The 15779-nt window shown below is 30.5% G+C and overlaps 1 protein-coding gene across 2 annotated transcripts in view; it reads right to left on the bottom strand.

Moving 5' to 3' along the window:
- The window catches only part of SI (sucrase-isomaltase), a 107062-nt gene that overhangs the window by 73195 nt on the left and 18088 nt on the right, over positions 1 to 15779 (bottom strand). For both annotated transcript variants that reach the window (XM_046002560.1, XM_046002561.1), the window contains 7 exons: positions 13246 to 13371; positions 12205 to 12336; positions 11997 to 12116; positions 10265 to 10378; positions 5038 to 5122; positions 3973 to 4090; positions 1893 to 2064 (listed from right to left, as the gene is read on the bottom strand). In XM_046002560.1, coding sequence (XP_045858516.1) covers positions 1893 to 2064; positions 3973 to 4090; positions 5038 to 5122; positions 10265 to 10378; positions 11997 to 12116; positions 12205 to 12336; positions 13246 to 13371 — 867 coding nt within the window. The remainder of the gene's footprint in view (positions 1 to 1892; positions 2065 to 3972; positions 4091 to 5037; positions 5123 to 10264; positions 10379 to 11996; positions 12117 to 12204; positions 12337 to 13245; positions 13372 to 15779) is intronic.

The raw sequence follows: 15779 nt of genomic DNA, 5'->3' as shown, positions 1-15779 counted from the left end.
TTTCTTTTTAAATGGATATCAATTTTTCATATGAATATTTGATACTTCCTCAATGATCTATAGTGATAGTGCTATAGTAATTGTATTTCATTAATGCATGGGCCTGTATCTTATTTTGCCATATTATTCTATTTGAATATACAGAGACAAATATCATTGTATTACTACTTTATCAGACAGGGTAAATCCTTATGCTCTTTTCTACTTGCATTGTCTTCCAAATGAAATTTAAGTAATCTTTGATGCTCCCCAAATTCACTTTATAGTTTAAATTGGAATATCACTGAACCTGGATATAGTTTGGGGAGAATGTGTATTTTATAATATGCTGTCTTATTATCTATGAACATGACATATATTTATTTAGTTATTTAAAATTTTCATTAAAAATCTTACATTTAGGGGCACCTGGGTGGCTCAGTGGGTTAAAGCCTCTGCCTTCGGCTCAGGTCATGATCCCAGGGTCCTGGGATCGAGCCCCACATCGGGCTCTCTGCTCTGTGGGAAGCCTGCTTCCTCCTCTCTCTCTCTGCCTGCCCCTCTGCCTACTTGTGATCTCTGTCTGTCAAATAAATAAATAAAATCTTTAAAAAAAAAAAAAATCTTACATTTAGTTTTAATATTTACTCCTGGATATTTTATATTAATTACTTGCTTAATAAATAACACCTTATCTTAAAATACATTATAAGATTGCTTATTTTTTTCTTCTTTTTCAGACAAAACTACTGAAAATGCTCCATTTTATGAAAGTTTTCAAAATCGCCTTTGTAATTTCATTTTGTTAATTTTTCTCTAGAAACTTTGTTTTCATTGCATTAATCTCTTCTCTTATTTTAATTGCCTATTCTTTCTTTAGGTTTATTCTGTTTTTCTTTTTTCCATTTTCTTAATTAATTCACTTTACTCATTTATATTCAGCATATCCTTGTTTTTAATCTAAGCAGATATCCCACAGTTTTGATATGAAGCATAATTATGAGCATTCAGTTCTAAGGATTTTCCCCCCCTCCATTTCCATTCAGTTTATTTTTTGGCTCACAAATCATTTGATAATGTGTTTTTTAATTTCCAAAGTCAAGAGTCTCTGTGTGTGTGGGTGGGTGTGTGAAGTTTTTGTTGTGGTTTTTGTTTGGTTGGTTTTTGGTTTTTATTTTGTTTTGTGTATACAAAAGAAAGAATAAATGATCACTGTAATATCCTAACACATTTTACGTTATTTCTTTTTATGTAGTGGCCTTCTTTGGTGTTGAATATCAACATGGCATACTTTTTTTGCTTGATTTAGAAATATCAGATTTTTTATATTTAGAGTTGCCTAGCATACATTTTTTCTGTTCTTAAAATCTTGAGACTTCCTCTGTCTTTATTTTTTATCTTTTATTTTATTTTACTGTCTTTTAAATAGAGGAAATAGCTTTATTGTTTTTTAACCTAAACTGACAATCTAGTATTTTAAATATATTTAGATATTTGACAGTTACTTTTTTTATTAATGTATTTGGATTTTTCCCTACCATCTTATCTGGTACATTATATGTATTTGTAAGCTTTTTCTATGCTCTGTTTATGTTGATATTTCTTATATGTATTTTTTTGATTTACTTGAATTTTATTTATTCTGTTTTCTCATTTTAATGGCTTGAATATTATAGATGTTTTCTTATAATTCTAATTTTTCTTATAAATTCTAATTTTTTCTTATTTTTCTTATAAATTCTAATTTTTCTAATTTCTAATTTTAATTTTTCTTATAAATTCCCTAAGAATAAGGATTGAACTTTTTCTGCAATATACCTTAGTCATTATATTGAAAATCATTAAGATGATAATATTACAAAGGTAAGAGTAATTCACATATTTTATAAATAACACTGTATGAAATTGCTTACCAATGGTATCCCAAACAAGTTGAACTCCAGCATTCCTGCAATAGACCATTCCATTTGTTCCCATGAAGCAGTATTATCTCCTAACCAATGTGCAGCATAACGTCCAGATCCAGCAAAAGTTGACCGGGTGAGAATAAAGCTTCTTTTATTGGGAAAAACTTTTTCTATGGCTCTAAAAATAAAAGTAAATTAATAAGATTTATTTTTATATAAATATAAATATTTTATCAATCTTTCATACCAATATTTATTTATCTGTCAGTATTTATTTATGTAAATATTGCAATCAAACAGAGAAAGGAAATCTATTAGAAGTGGTTCAGACTTTGGTTTTCTTTATCAAATTAAATGAACATGTTTTTTGTATCCATTCAACATTTTTTTTGTATGTTTTTAATTAATTTATTTTTTTCAGCATAACAGTATTCATTATTTTTGCACAACACCCAGTGCTCCATGCAATATGTGCCCTCCCTATTACCCACCACCTGGTTCCCCCAACCTCCCACCCCCACCCCTTCAAAACCCTCAGGTTGTTTTTCAGAGTCCATAGTCTCTTATGGTTTGCCTCCCCTTCCAATTTTTTTTTATAAACATATAATGTATTTTTATCCCCAGGGGTACAGGTCTGTGAATTGCCAGGTTTACACACTTCACAGCACTCACGATAGCACACACCCTCCCCAATGTCCATAACCCCCTCCCCCTTAACATATATGGTCTATACTCATTGAAATCCCTCTATAACATAAGATTTCATAAACTGAATTTGAACTCTGTATGACTTTTTGTGAACAGTAATGTTGATGATATATTAATATCTGTATTTTCAAATAATAGCATGTGATGTTGGGATAACAGTTACATATTTGAGAGGCATTTTATTTTGTTTCCTCAAGCTTACCATCCACAACCACTAGTATTATTCATCTCACCTCTACTGGTATTGGAGTATTAATGATAATTTTTTTCCATTAATGGGAAATATTCAAGAAAAGATACAAGTGCTTGATTTGGTAGATAAAGATTATCCAGACTACCTTAGTAAAAAGATAATGTTATCTTAAAGTGGTTAGTCTATATTATTATCTTTACAATATTGAACTATAGTATTGCTTTTTGTTTCTAGAATTTATATATTTATACACCAATATGTAATGCTCTACTGAGTTTAAAAGTAAAGTAAACACTATGAAGACAGTGCACAAAAGTGTATAATATCATGGCATGTTTTGGACTAGACAAATGTAGGTTTGAATTAAACTTGATCATGTTTACTTAATTATGAGAAACTTTAAAATGTATTGAGATCAGGATCTGGGTTTTATTGGCAATTGCATTACAGGTCTTTATATAATGCTTGGAAAATCATAGGCAATCAAGTTATGATTGTCCCCTTTTTTTTTTAAACTTGTTTCTTTTTTATACACAAGTGACACACTACCTTAGAAAAATTACTTTGGGAGATACTACATAGAAAACTACTTTTTTTTTTTTAAGATTTTATTTATTTATTTGACAGAGAGAAAGATCACAAGTAGGCAGAGAGGCAGGCAGAGAGAGAGAGAGGAAGGGAAGCAGGATACCTGCTGAGCAGAGATCCCGATGCGGGGCTCGATCCCAGGACTTTGAGACCATGACCTGAGCTGAAGGCAGAGGCTTTAACCCACTGAGCCACCCAGGTGCCCCAGAAAACTACATTTTAATTGAAACCTTTGATTTTGAAAAATAAAGACTTATTTAGAAACATCTCTCTCCCATGCCAATTGTGAAGTTCATTCTTAGAACACCATTATATTCAGAGATAACGAACTGAGTCAAAACTTTGAAGCATAATTTAAATCTATGAATTAAAAAAGAATCACAGTTAAACACATACATCACGTAGTTCTTGATTAAGTTCCACATTCATGAAGATTAGTAAGAGTACTGGTGTTTTTAATGCCTTAATTTTTTACCATGAAAATACTATCCTTCTTTGTTTTCTTATTCTCATTATTTTCCAGCTATATTAGGAAATTATAACATATATTTCTATACACTAAATATGAAAGAGGTTTCTGAATGAAATTGCACCTACTTCTCTGTGGCGATAGCCATGCTGTACCCATAGAGGCTGTGAACATCATAATGCTTCCCCCAGTATTGCACAGTGTCCATGCAAATTGTTTTGGAATACAGGAGTTTGTCAAGAATATCTTAGAAAAAATATATAAGAAATTATTTTAAGACACATTTTGCCATTGTGAACTTCATAATCCTTAAATTATGTGCTATGTAAGATGATACTTAGTTTGAAAAAAAAAAAAGAAAGACAATTGAAGATAAGTTCTAATTAGGTCTCCACCCTCTATTCCTGTTGATTAACTGTAAGGTTTGCACTTACACTAACAAATGTTCGGCTTCCAAATTATAGTACTAAATAAACCCATAGAAAAAATACATTTAAATATATAGATATATGCATACCCATTTGTATTATACATTATATAAATATACAACCATTTTAAAGCTTTATAGCTTAGTTCATTTAAATAAAATTTAACTTATACACATAAATCTCTTTCACAATTACAAACCATGTAAATCTCTGCTTTTCAGAAAAGTTTTTATTGTGCTTTAATTTCCAGGCTTATGTGATTCTTCCATAATTATTGTCATCTTTCTTCAGATGTACTTACTGCTATTGCCCTAAGAGCAAATACCTTCCTTTGGTTAATTTTTTTTTACTTATTTTTAATGGTGAAAAACCCATTTTTTAGAATATGTGAGATGTAACTATTCACATTAGGTTCTTTCTAAAAACTGCATAGACTTACAGCACAGTGCCCACAGAAAGAATCTGATCACTTACATTGTAATTTCAAACAAATTTCGTTTCCTTTCATTAATTATTTAATCATGGGCAGTTTAGCAGTGATAAAGTCAATATGCCATACCAAAATTTAAAATCATACTCCTTTTCTTAAGTATAAAAATTTAGGTCCAAAAGTAAAACAAAACCAAACAAACCAACAAAAAAACTGATTTCAGTGTCTCAAGATTGTATCAAAGTTTGTGATTTAGAAATATATGCTAGGATTTACCAGTCAACAAGGAAAATTATTCTCAGCTAATGGTAAATAAGTAACGAAATAAAATTTACCAGGAGTAAAAGGTGGATAATTTAGTTTGTTGCTTTCACATCCATTCTTTGAACCTTGAATAAAGCTGGAAACTTCATTCATGTCCTGAATGGATATAATATGAAAAACAGACTTTAAGTAATAACGGAAGTATCTTAGATGGGATTCAGGGGTTGTATACAACCAAAATGTTTTTAATTTACCTAGTTTTAATTATACATATAAAACAATAATTGTAAATATTAAGCAACTGTCTTCTCTAAATAGTTATATCAGTCTTCTCACCGAGTCCACCATTGTCTATATTTCTAGCACATTCATTTATTCAACATGGTTTGCTTATCTCAGTGGACATTTATCTGATTTCTATGATGTGCTTTGCTGACTACTAGGCACAGCACATTTTTCATACTCCTCAATTCCTACACTCTCAGAAGAGAATGAAAGTAAATCAAGGTAAATAGCATTTTAGTATTCTAATGAAAATAGTTACGATCTTAGTGAATCTCAGCATCTCTTGGAGGTCAAGTTGTGTTCACAGATTTTTTTTGCTATGCAAACTGAGGCTCCAATATTGTCTTGTCGCATACTAGTTCTCTGACTATAACTTTAAATAAAGCCTTTGAATGAAACAGATAATGTATATAAAATCATATATCACACAACAACAGTCTCAAGAAATTATGAATTTCTTCTCCTCTGTTAACTGCACTGAAAGACTTCTACACATTTTTTTTTTCAAGATTTTATTTATTTACTTGAAAGAGATCACAAGTAGGCAGAGAAGGGTGGGGGGAGCAGACTCCCCGCTGAGCAGAGAGCCAGATGCCAGGCTCAATCCCAGGTCCCTGAAATCATGACCTGAGCTGAAGGCAGAGGCTTAACCCACTGAGCCACCCAGACGCCCCTACACATTTTTTGAAGTGTATTTTCCACATCTGTGTGATATGCAGTCTCTGCTCTCACACAGCTTCACACTCAGTCAAGTTCGTTGTTAATTTTATTTTCCTCAGAAGAAGTATATTTTCTTTATTACTCTTCCCTTCTGCCATTCACATCATGCTCAGATGGAATTAATGTGAAAATTTAAGGTTGTTCAAGGGAGGAACAAAATAAATTTCTCATTGTGGTAACAGATATTAAAAGGTAAATGTTTCCATTCCCCAAATATTATCCTAATAATAATAAAGAAGAAAAATTATGTAGTTATTCTAAAGTATTGGGGTTATTTTATTGAAATTACCTGGGATATAATATTCAATTTTGTTTTCCTATGTCCAGTAAAACTAATACAAGAGAAACCAGGGTTACACAGCCAATAATTTTAGGTGAACTTAAGTGTATTTTCTTCACAAATCCACGAATTACATTAAATTTAAAAACAACTTCAACTGCTGAAATTCATAATTGGGAATTGAGTTGCATTATTTTAAACTTTAAGACTCTTTCTAAACTCTTTAACTCCTTTTGTATATAATTATTCTTGAGAAAATAAGAGGCAAAATGTTTACTATGAAATTTATGTTATTCTATTTGAATTATGTATTTGCAAATTTGTAATAAAATTCACAAGATCTTCCAGCATTCACTCCAAATAGACAATATTTACAAAATTTAATTAACAATTTTTAAAGAAAAATTAATTTATTTCAAATGAAAATTGATCAAAAATATTTGTTTAATCATCAATATTACACTGTATGTTCACTAAGTAGAATTGAAATAAACACTTTAAAAATAAAAATAAATAAAATATTTGTTTTAACATACAACCATGTAAACAAGATTAAATAAAATATATTATTTCACCAGTTCACAATATAAAGGGAAAGAGTCTTCTGTTCTCAAAAAAACAAATATATTAACCTAATAAGAAAAAAATAAAAACTTTTATGATTTTAACTATATTTTACAACAAATACAATATTTGCCGTTTGATTATTTATTTTTAAAATATCCTGTCAACTTGGCAAGGTTGTATTATGAATATATTAAACATACTACACATAATGTAATAGAATTTATTTGTATCTCTGTAATGTATTTTGTCTATATGTACTTTTGAAAATTCTGGAAACATTTTTCTCTAACTTACACACATTGTTTGAGTGATGCTACATGTATCTAATATCATGTAAAAATAAAATCAATTAGTATTTTTAACATTACAAGCTGCACATTCAAAGCAGTGGAAGGCATGAGGAAAAGACCTCAATGAATTGACAGTAATAAGTACACCTACAGATATTCAAGTGTCTTTCAAATTATCCCAAATCAAGTAATGACCATTCCTAGGAATTGTCAACAACATTTTTAGGGATATTTATGAAGGTTTTCTTTAAAGTCAATTGAAAATTGGGGCGCCTGGGTGGCTCAGTGGGTTAAGCCGCTGCCTTCAGCTCAGGTCATGATCTCGGGGTCCTGGGATCGAGTCCCGCATCGGGCTCTCTGCTCAGCAGGGAGCCTGCTTCCCTCTCTCTCTCTGCCTGCCTCTCTATCTGCTTGTGATCTCTCTCTGTCAAATAAATAAATACTTTAAAGTCAATTGAAAATTGCATATAAATGTTTGGTGGCTAATAACTTTTAAAAAATATTGGGGTGCCTGGGTGGCTCAGTGGGTTAAGACTCTGCCTTTGGCTCAGGTCATGATTCCAGCAACCTGGAATCGAGCCCCGCATCAGACCCTCTGCTTAGCAGGGAGCCTGCTTCCCCCTCTCTCTCTGCCTGCCTCTCTGCCTACTTGTGATCTCTGTCAAATAAATAAATAAAATATTTTTTAAAACTCTGTTGGCATTTCATAGCTCCACATGTGAACTCAATCTAAATAAAAATAGCCAGATTTTTCAAATAATTTTTAAAATAACTCAATTATTATAATATTCCTATAAAATATAGAGAGATTATAATCAAATAAGCCTAGTTATTTGGATTTATGAATTGTTGGAATACATCTTCCTATCGAATTTCAAGTTTCCTAGTACTATATATGAAATTACTGAGCTTCTTTATTGAAGAATTCCGTTTATTAGATTTTTAAGAATGAAATCATAACATGATCACTACAATGTGTATATTTATCCATAAAAAAGATCTTTGAATTTTAAAAATATTGATTAGTGCTTTTATTTTGAAATCACAGCTTCAGTCTTAATTATACCAAATGCATTAGGCTTTTTTTTTAAAGATTTTATTTATTTATTTGACAGAGAGAGATCACAAGTAGACAGAGAGGCAGGCAGAGAGAGAGAGAGAGGGAAGCAGGCTCCCTGCTGAGCAGAGAGCCCGATGCGGGACTCGATACCATGACCCTGAGATCATGACTTGAGCGGAAGGCAGTGGCTTAACCCACTGAGCCACCCAGGCGCCCCTAGGCTTTTATTTCTCGAGGATTAGAAGATTTTCTCAAAAATGATGCAAAAAAAGATAATTCAAGTATATGTTTGCATGCAAAAAGATAACTCAAGTATACACTTATATGGGAAAAATCTATTTTTCAATGACTGTTGAGCTCATACCATTTTCGGAAGTGATTTTAATATTTAAACTTTAAATTCAAAATATTAGCTTGGAGTTTAAATTAGAAATCTAGAAAACTTTAACACTATTTTAAAATTTGACCTAAAAATAAAATTTCAGCAGTTAAATAACAATTCTTTTTTACTGTATGTTCATTCTATCAGAACAAATAATCTGAAGAAAGTGAAAGAATTAAGGGCACAATTGAGCAGTAGGAGTTGGCAGTTATTCAAGTAAGAGTCGGAAGTGGTATAACCACTGTTTATACATCATATAAATTAATTCAGTGATGATTAGTGAGATTTGAATTCATACTGATTACCATGTGTTTTATTTTTTAAGCTTAGTCAAATGTTTATGTGTTAGTATGAGAACAATTCTGCCGTTCTCAGATGCTCTTCCTCGTCCCATCCCCTCCCTCTCTTTGATGATGAATTGAGTGTGTGTCTTCAGTGGATATAGGAAATGAAGTATTCTCTATGTACAACACATTCAGATTCTCTTTTACTATTCCTAAAGTGTCATTTCTGTAGCTCTTCTCTAATGGACTCAAACTGTTCCTAGCAAAAACAAAAACAATAACAAAATAAAACAAACAAAAAAAAACCAGAAACTTTTGATTTATATAATACATTGAAATTAGGACTATCAGCAGCTAGGAATTATTGTGATCTCACTAATTTTGTGTCAAATAACTAAAGCTTCTCCATCTTCATTCTATTCATCATAAATAATTCTGAGGATTATGCTAACCTCTAACTCAGTTCCATGTTGTTAGCTGAAAACATCATTTTCCTCTTTGTATTCTCCAGAACATACCTGATGTATTGATGGTGCAAAGTAACCACTTGTAAACTAAGTAACTGATTTAAAAAATAATCATTGAATGAAAAATGAGCTATTCATGAAGGTAGAGATATTGTGTAACCAAATAACCAAAGAAAAGTATAGCTATCCTTAGGACATCCATTACCTCCTTCCAAAATTCTGTGCAGTTATAATACCTTTGAACAAAAACCTTGATGATCCCTGTGTTTAGTTTTATTAGACTTTTTTTTTTCTGAAACACAGAATCCTGGGATCACACCACTAAATCATTGACTATCATTCAGTAACATTCTATAAAATAAACTCAGAAACAAGCAATCAACAGTTATAGAGATAAAACTTCATTCAAAGAAACTTTTAAACATTAGCATTTTCCTTTAATAACTTTACCAGAAACGTAGGATTTTGGTTGTTGCTGCTGTTGTTTATCTTGTGATAATACACTTAGCCTATTACAATTTTGCTTCATTCTATCCCATGAATTCAAAATAAAAAAAAAAAGGTGTCTAAAGGCTGAGTGCTTATTTATTATTATAGTCCATATTGCTGTAATCGCTTGAATACTGTAGACCAAAATAAATATTTTTAGAATTACACTACTTATCTTCAATTCTTAACTGTTTTCAAACATAAATTATGAGTCATAAAAATATAGCACCTTAGTGACAAAAATGAAATTGATTCTTCAGTGTGTTACTGAAGAAAACTCTCAATTTACAGTTTTTAGTTTTAATTCTTTTCTAACTCAGAAACATAACAGATATAAATTTATACATTCTAGAAAAATATGTTGTTTTTATTTCATTTTCAATACATAACAAACTATACCTTGTCAAATTTACAATTATTTTATAGAAAAATATTTCTGTTAATTTTCCAAAATTGCTTAAAATAGCTACTTACAATCCAAAGTCCATCATATTTCACTTCTTGATAGAAAATGTTGCACTCATCTGCCCACCAATCTATGCAGTTTGGGTTAGTAAAATCAGGGTATACTGTTAATCCTGGCCATACCTAAAAGAATAGATCATTCACATATACACATAGAAGAAAGGAAAATTAAGTAAGTAATAATACAAAGTTAATGAGTGCAAATAGCAAACAAATATTAAAGTTACAATACTGAACTTCTTTAGGTACCTGTGATCCATGTATCATCTATATAATAATCTTGGGCCTACTTTAAAATGCATTTAAGTGACAGTAAAGTAGAGAGAGACCATAAAGCATTTAAAAAGGCAAAAATATAACAGCATGGAAAGAGGCTGCTCTTTTGACTGCAACTAAGTTTTTTTCTCAGCATCCTAATAGTTTAGGTTAAAAACAAAATATATTCATTGTTTGATAAAAGAAAGCATACTATTTAATTTCCAAAGATATTTGCTTCCAAGAAATTCAAGTAAAAATGTTTTTGTATATTTATTTTTTAATAAATGAGAATATGGCATTTGTTCCAAGCATATTTATAATTATTAGCTCATTTAATCATTACTAAAACTGTAGGAGAGAGGCATTATGTTTTAATCTCCACTTTACAGATGAGTTATTTACTATAATTAAACCCACCTTACAGATGAAAGGAGTGATAAACAGAGAAATTAAATACATTTTTTAAGATCACACCACTAATATATGACACAGAAGGAATTCAAACACAGCAATCACATATCTGAGTCCATGCTATTAAACACTATACATATTATGTTGTCTCTTTATGATTTATACGTCTTCAAATTATCTACTTATTACTTAAAATAATGATAGGCAAGAGAAATTCAATTTCAGATGAACTAAAATAAATCATACTGTTTTATAATACAAATTATGCATATTGACTAACTGATCCATCCATATCAAATGGAGCAGGTTTTAATAAAGTCTATTTTGTAAGATATTAGTAGGCATTATGAAGAAGAAATTCAGCTTTTATCTCCTGATGGAGCTCATCATATTTGAATAAGACTTTCATCAGAATTTTTTACTTTAATGAATGTAATAGAACATGATTAGGATATTCTTCATTATTGTAAATAATGCTATAATAAACATGTTTTTTTTATAAATTGACATTATCTCTTATTTTATTTCCTTTGATTAAATTACAGAAGTGGAATTACCAAGTCAATATATCTAGACCTTACAGTTTTTGATATATTTTGTAAGGTTGTCACCAAAAGAATGTTTATTCTGGTTAAAATTATGCATTTGGGATATAATCTGTTTCCTAACTCTGTTTTTATTAGCTTTGTGACATCAGGAAAGTTACTAGACCTTTCTCAAATTCACTTTTTTCACCCATAAAGTAATAATTCTAATCATAGTTACCTAATTATTTTATTGTGAGGATTAAATGTAAATCATAAAATTTAATACCCAACATAAAAGTAATCAATTTATATAAGCAACTAACTTACCCCAAATTATTAGAATTTTTGTAATCTAAATTATATTTTGTTAGTTTTGTTTTAATTATATATAGCACTGAAAATTACCTGTCTTCTTACAAGAACTGTTTTAGAGATCATTGAGTCCAGATTTGAAACCAACTACACACACACACACACACAGTCTTATAAAAACTTTGCACAACCTAAATCTTAACAATACAACTTTAATGAATATCATAATTTACCTCTCCAATGACTGCTGTAGTCCCATCTGATTCATTTACCCACACATTTTTTGCATTTCCCCTATCATAGGTCTCATATGCTGCTCCATTGGTAAGCTTATCTATTGAAATTGCAGGGTCCTAATAATAGAAAGAAGAAACTATAGAAAATCTATTAAGTTACAGAAGTGTGAATACTAAAAACATATTAAATATATAATGTTATTACCAAAATGATGACATATTTTTGTCCATGGTTATGTAAATCTTGAACAAATTCAGGGAGCCCCTGAAATGCAACTTTATCATAAGTAAAGTCTTTCTTGGCTTCCATATAGTCAATATCAGTGACCTGTGTATCCTGAAATTAAGTAGAGTATATTTTAATTAGTATTGAAAGAACTTTAATCACTTCAACCTTTAAGTCCAATGAATTTGTATTATAAATTTAATGATTAAAAAGTAAACGTACTTAGATCCCTTCTATCTCATTAAAAACACTGTTGTAATTATTTATAAAAGTAATTTTCTAGTTCTAAAGTACAAAAGCATTAAATAATTACTCACAGTTATATCAGTGATGGTCACTGGATAAGTACTATGTTTTACATATGGGAATCATTGCATAGAAAACAAAACAAAGGGGCACCGAGGTGGCTTCTACTCAGGTCATGGTCCTGGAGTCTCAGGATGGAACCCCAAGTTGTCAGATCCCTACTAAGCAGAGAGTCTGCTTCTCCCTCTGACCCTCCTCCCTCTCATTCTCTCTCTCTCAAATAAATAAAATCTTTTTTTAAAAAAAAGAAAAGAAAACATACATATTACGTAAAATACTTTAAATTTTTTTAAAGATTCTTGTTTGTTTATTTGAGGGAGAGAGAGACTCTGAAGCCGACCCCATACTGAGCACAGAGGCCAACATGGGGCTCAGTCCCACAGCTGTGAGATCAGGACCTGATCTGAAAACAGGAGTCTGACACTTAACCAACTGAACCACCAAGATGCCCCTAAATATTTTTTACCTTAAAAAGCATATCGTCTGTAAAAAACAGTCTATATTAAAAAGCTGAATGTGATGTTCACAGTTAACTATGTATTCTGTTCTAGTATAACTCATAATCAGTTCTTAGAATTTCAATAAGACCTGGTCTTATGTATGGATTTGAAAAATGCTTTATCATTAAAATGCAGCTTAATAATCCATACATTTATTATTGTGTGATAATATTTAACTTGATGTATATTCCCATAAACCCTTCATCCCACTTACAAATGGTATGCCAGCATCCCGGTTTCTTTGTACCACTTCTTTCAGTACATCAAGTGACTTATAATTCCAGCGACTCAGTTGGAATCCAAGACTCCAATATGCTGGCATTGCTGGTCGTCCAATGAGCTTGAAGTAAATGGGTATTTGATTAATTTTAATAAAGAGCATTAAAATTATTATTAATATGCTTCTTATTCTGTTTACTTAAGTTAAATTACATATTTTGAACAAAGATTTAGTGTTACTTGAATTCTGTGTCCTGCATATTCTGTTAGAACTTTACGTTTTGTCACTCATCTTTGTTTATTTTGTGTTAAAAAATTAGAAAGTTAGCTCTTAAGAAAGCAGCATTTGCAAAGGTATATTTTTCCCAGCATGGAAAGTTAAAAAAAGAGAATATAAAAATAGCATCAAAGAGAAAAAGAAAATTGTCCCAGCACACTCTCACTTCCTGTAGCAACAGAATGAATAAATGAGTGAATGAATGGTCCCCATGTAAGAAAAAAATGTTTAAAACTAGATAATTTCTATCCCCTTATATTTTCGTGCTTATTTTTCTCCTTTTCAAAATATTAATATTTTTAAAATATTAATAAAATATGTTCTGTAAGTCTCCAAGCCACTTATATTATCAAGTATACTTATGTCATTCACATGCAGGGTTTCTCCCCCTTGGGCCAAATAGAGTCTCTTCTCCTCTCACTCTCTGTGACCCAAAGAAGCTGGTGCTCAGTGCACACCAGCAACAGCATACCAGTGTGTCATCCTAACAAAGGATACAATTTTACATATGGAAATATGGGTGTAACTAATAGTAATTATTTTCCCTGAGTATTAGGTTATATAAAGCTTGTAATATAAGCTTTATTGGCATTTTTTAAAATTAGGTGCATATATGTATATTTCATGATTTCTCTATCACATATGTCTAAAAAACCACAATGTAACATTTTTAAAAAATTACTTATATTGAGTTATAATCTACTCATTAAACATTAAATTTATTTTAAAAATAAATTAGTATCAAAACTAAAAAAATAGCATTTTTAAACTCATTTCACAAACACTTTATGTTTCATGGAATTTCACTAAAGATTTGGACATGTAATTAAAATGTCTTTGTGTATTATACATGTATATGACATAATTTGTCTTTAATAAAAGTATACAAAATATTATTACATATCATATTAATTCATATATTATTTATCTTACACTTTATATATAAGCATTGTTTTTAAAACTATTTGGTTAGTCAAATGAAGTAAATTTTAAATTTTAAAATATTAAGACAGCTTGTGGGTTAGCTTATACAGAAAAAATTTTGATTTTCTTCAAACAAGAATTAAAGTTTCTTACTCTCTACATAACTTAAACCTCACTTAAATGCCACAGTAATTAATTGTGCTGTATTCTACACCATGATTTATGTTATTGCTCAAATTCAAGCCTCTGCAAGGCTACTCAGAAAATGATGTAAGCAAGCATGCCACTATACTATACGTGTGCTGCATTCATACATCATGCATAACTCAAACTCTACTACTGCTGACCACAGACTTCACTTAGCATGTGGTAGAGAAAAATCCCAGCTAATAACTCATAAAGCCAATGTCGAATTCTTTCAAAAATGTGCTATCCACTGTTTAGATGTTGTAGTAACCATACCCAAAGTCTGCATAAACCTCAGCCTAACATCGTAATTATGATTTAGTATTATAGGCTATAAAATTTGTGTGGTTTTCTGAAACTCATATATTTTAATAGCAATTTGGGAATTATTAGACACTGTAAATTATTTACTTGTGTAAAACCCTACCTACTCTCATTTCACATTTTTGGACCCTTATTAAAGAAAGTTTTTTTATAATAATTACTTCTCCCGTAACATCATTTTAGCAAATGGGAATTGTATGTCAAAGCTATGTCAATAAAACAAGATTTTAAAAAATGGAATAATCCTTAAATCTTATGCTTACTTTCCCATACTAACACCAGGAATTATATAAACTAATAGTCACAAGAGAACAATTGTATAAAATAATTATATAGAAAAAATACAGAATTATATTTTAGAAGCAGTCTCAAGGTAAGCACTGGATTCCTTATCTCTCTATGACCCATCTTGGACTTAGGTTCATGAACACATTACTTAATAGGAAAGCAAAATTTGGTTAGACAGAAGATATAAGACTTCAGACTATTTATCAGAATCTGCCCTTCTATTCCTAAGCATCAGATCCAATTTTCCTGGAGTTTACCTACTGTGCATTAACAGCAAATTTCACTAACTTTACTTATAACTCACTTGCCTTTAGGATTTTTATCAAAGGGGTATATGACCTATACATCCATTGCCTATCCTCAGCCTTGAAGATAAGATACTTCCCTTTGCTTTATCCCATAAAAGTAGGTCATAAATAAGTAAAGATTACTACATTTCTCAACATTTCAAAGAAATCCGACTCCTGAACTCAGCTGCCTAGAAGCAAGGACAATTTGATATCAGGAATATAGACATTTAATATATGCAT

This window comes from Meles meles, chromosome 4 (genome assembly GCF_922984935.1).
Source record: "Meles meles chromosome 4, mMelMel3.1 paternal haplotype, whole genome shotgun sequence".
Classification (NCBI taxonomy): domain Eukaryota; kingdom Metazoa; phylum Chordata; class Mammalia; order Carnivora; family Mustelidae; genus Meles; species Meles meles.
Note: the sequence above shows the minus strand (reverse complement) of the source record. Positions and strands in the feature narration are given on the sequence as shown.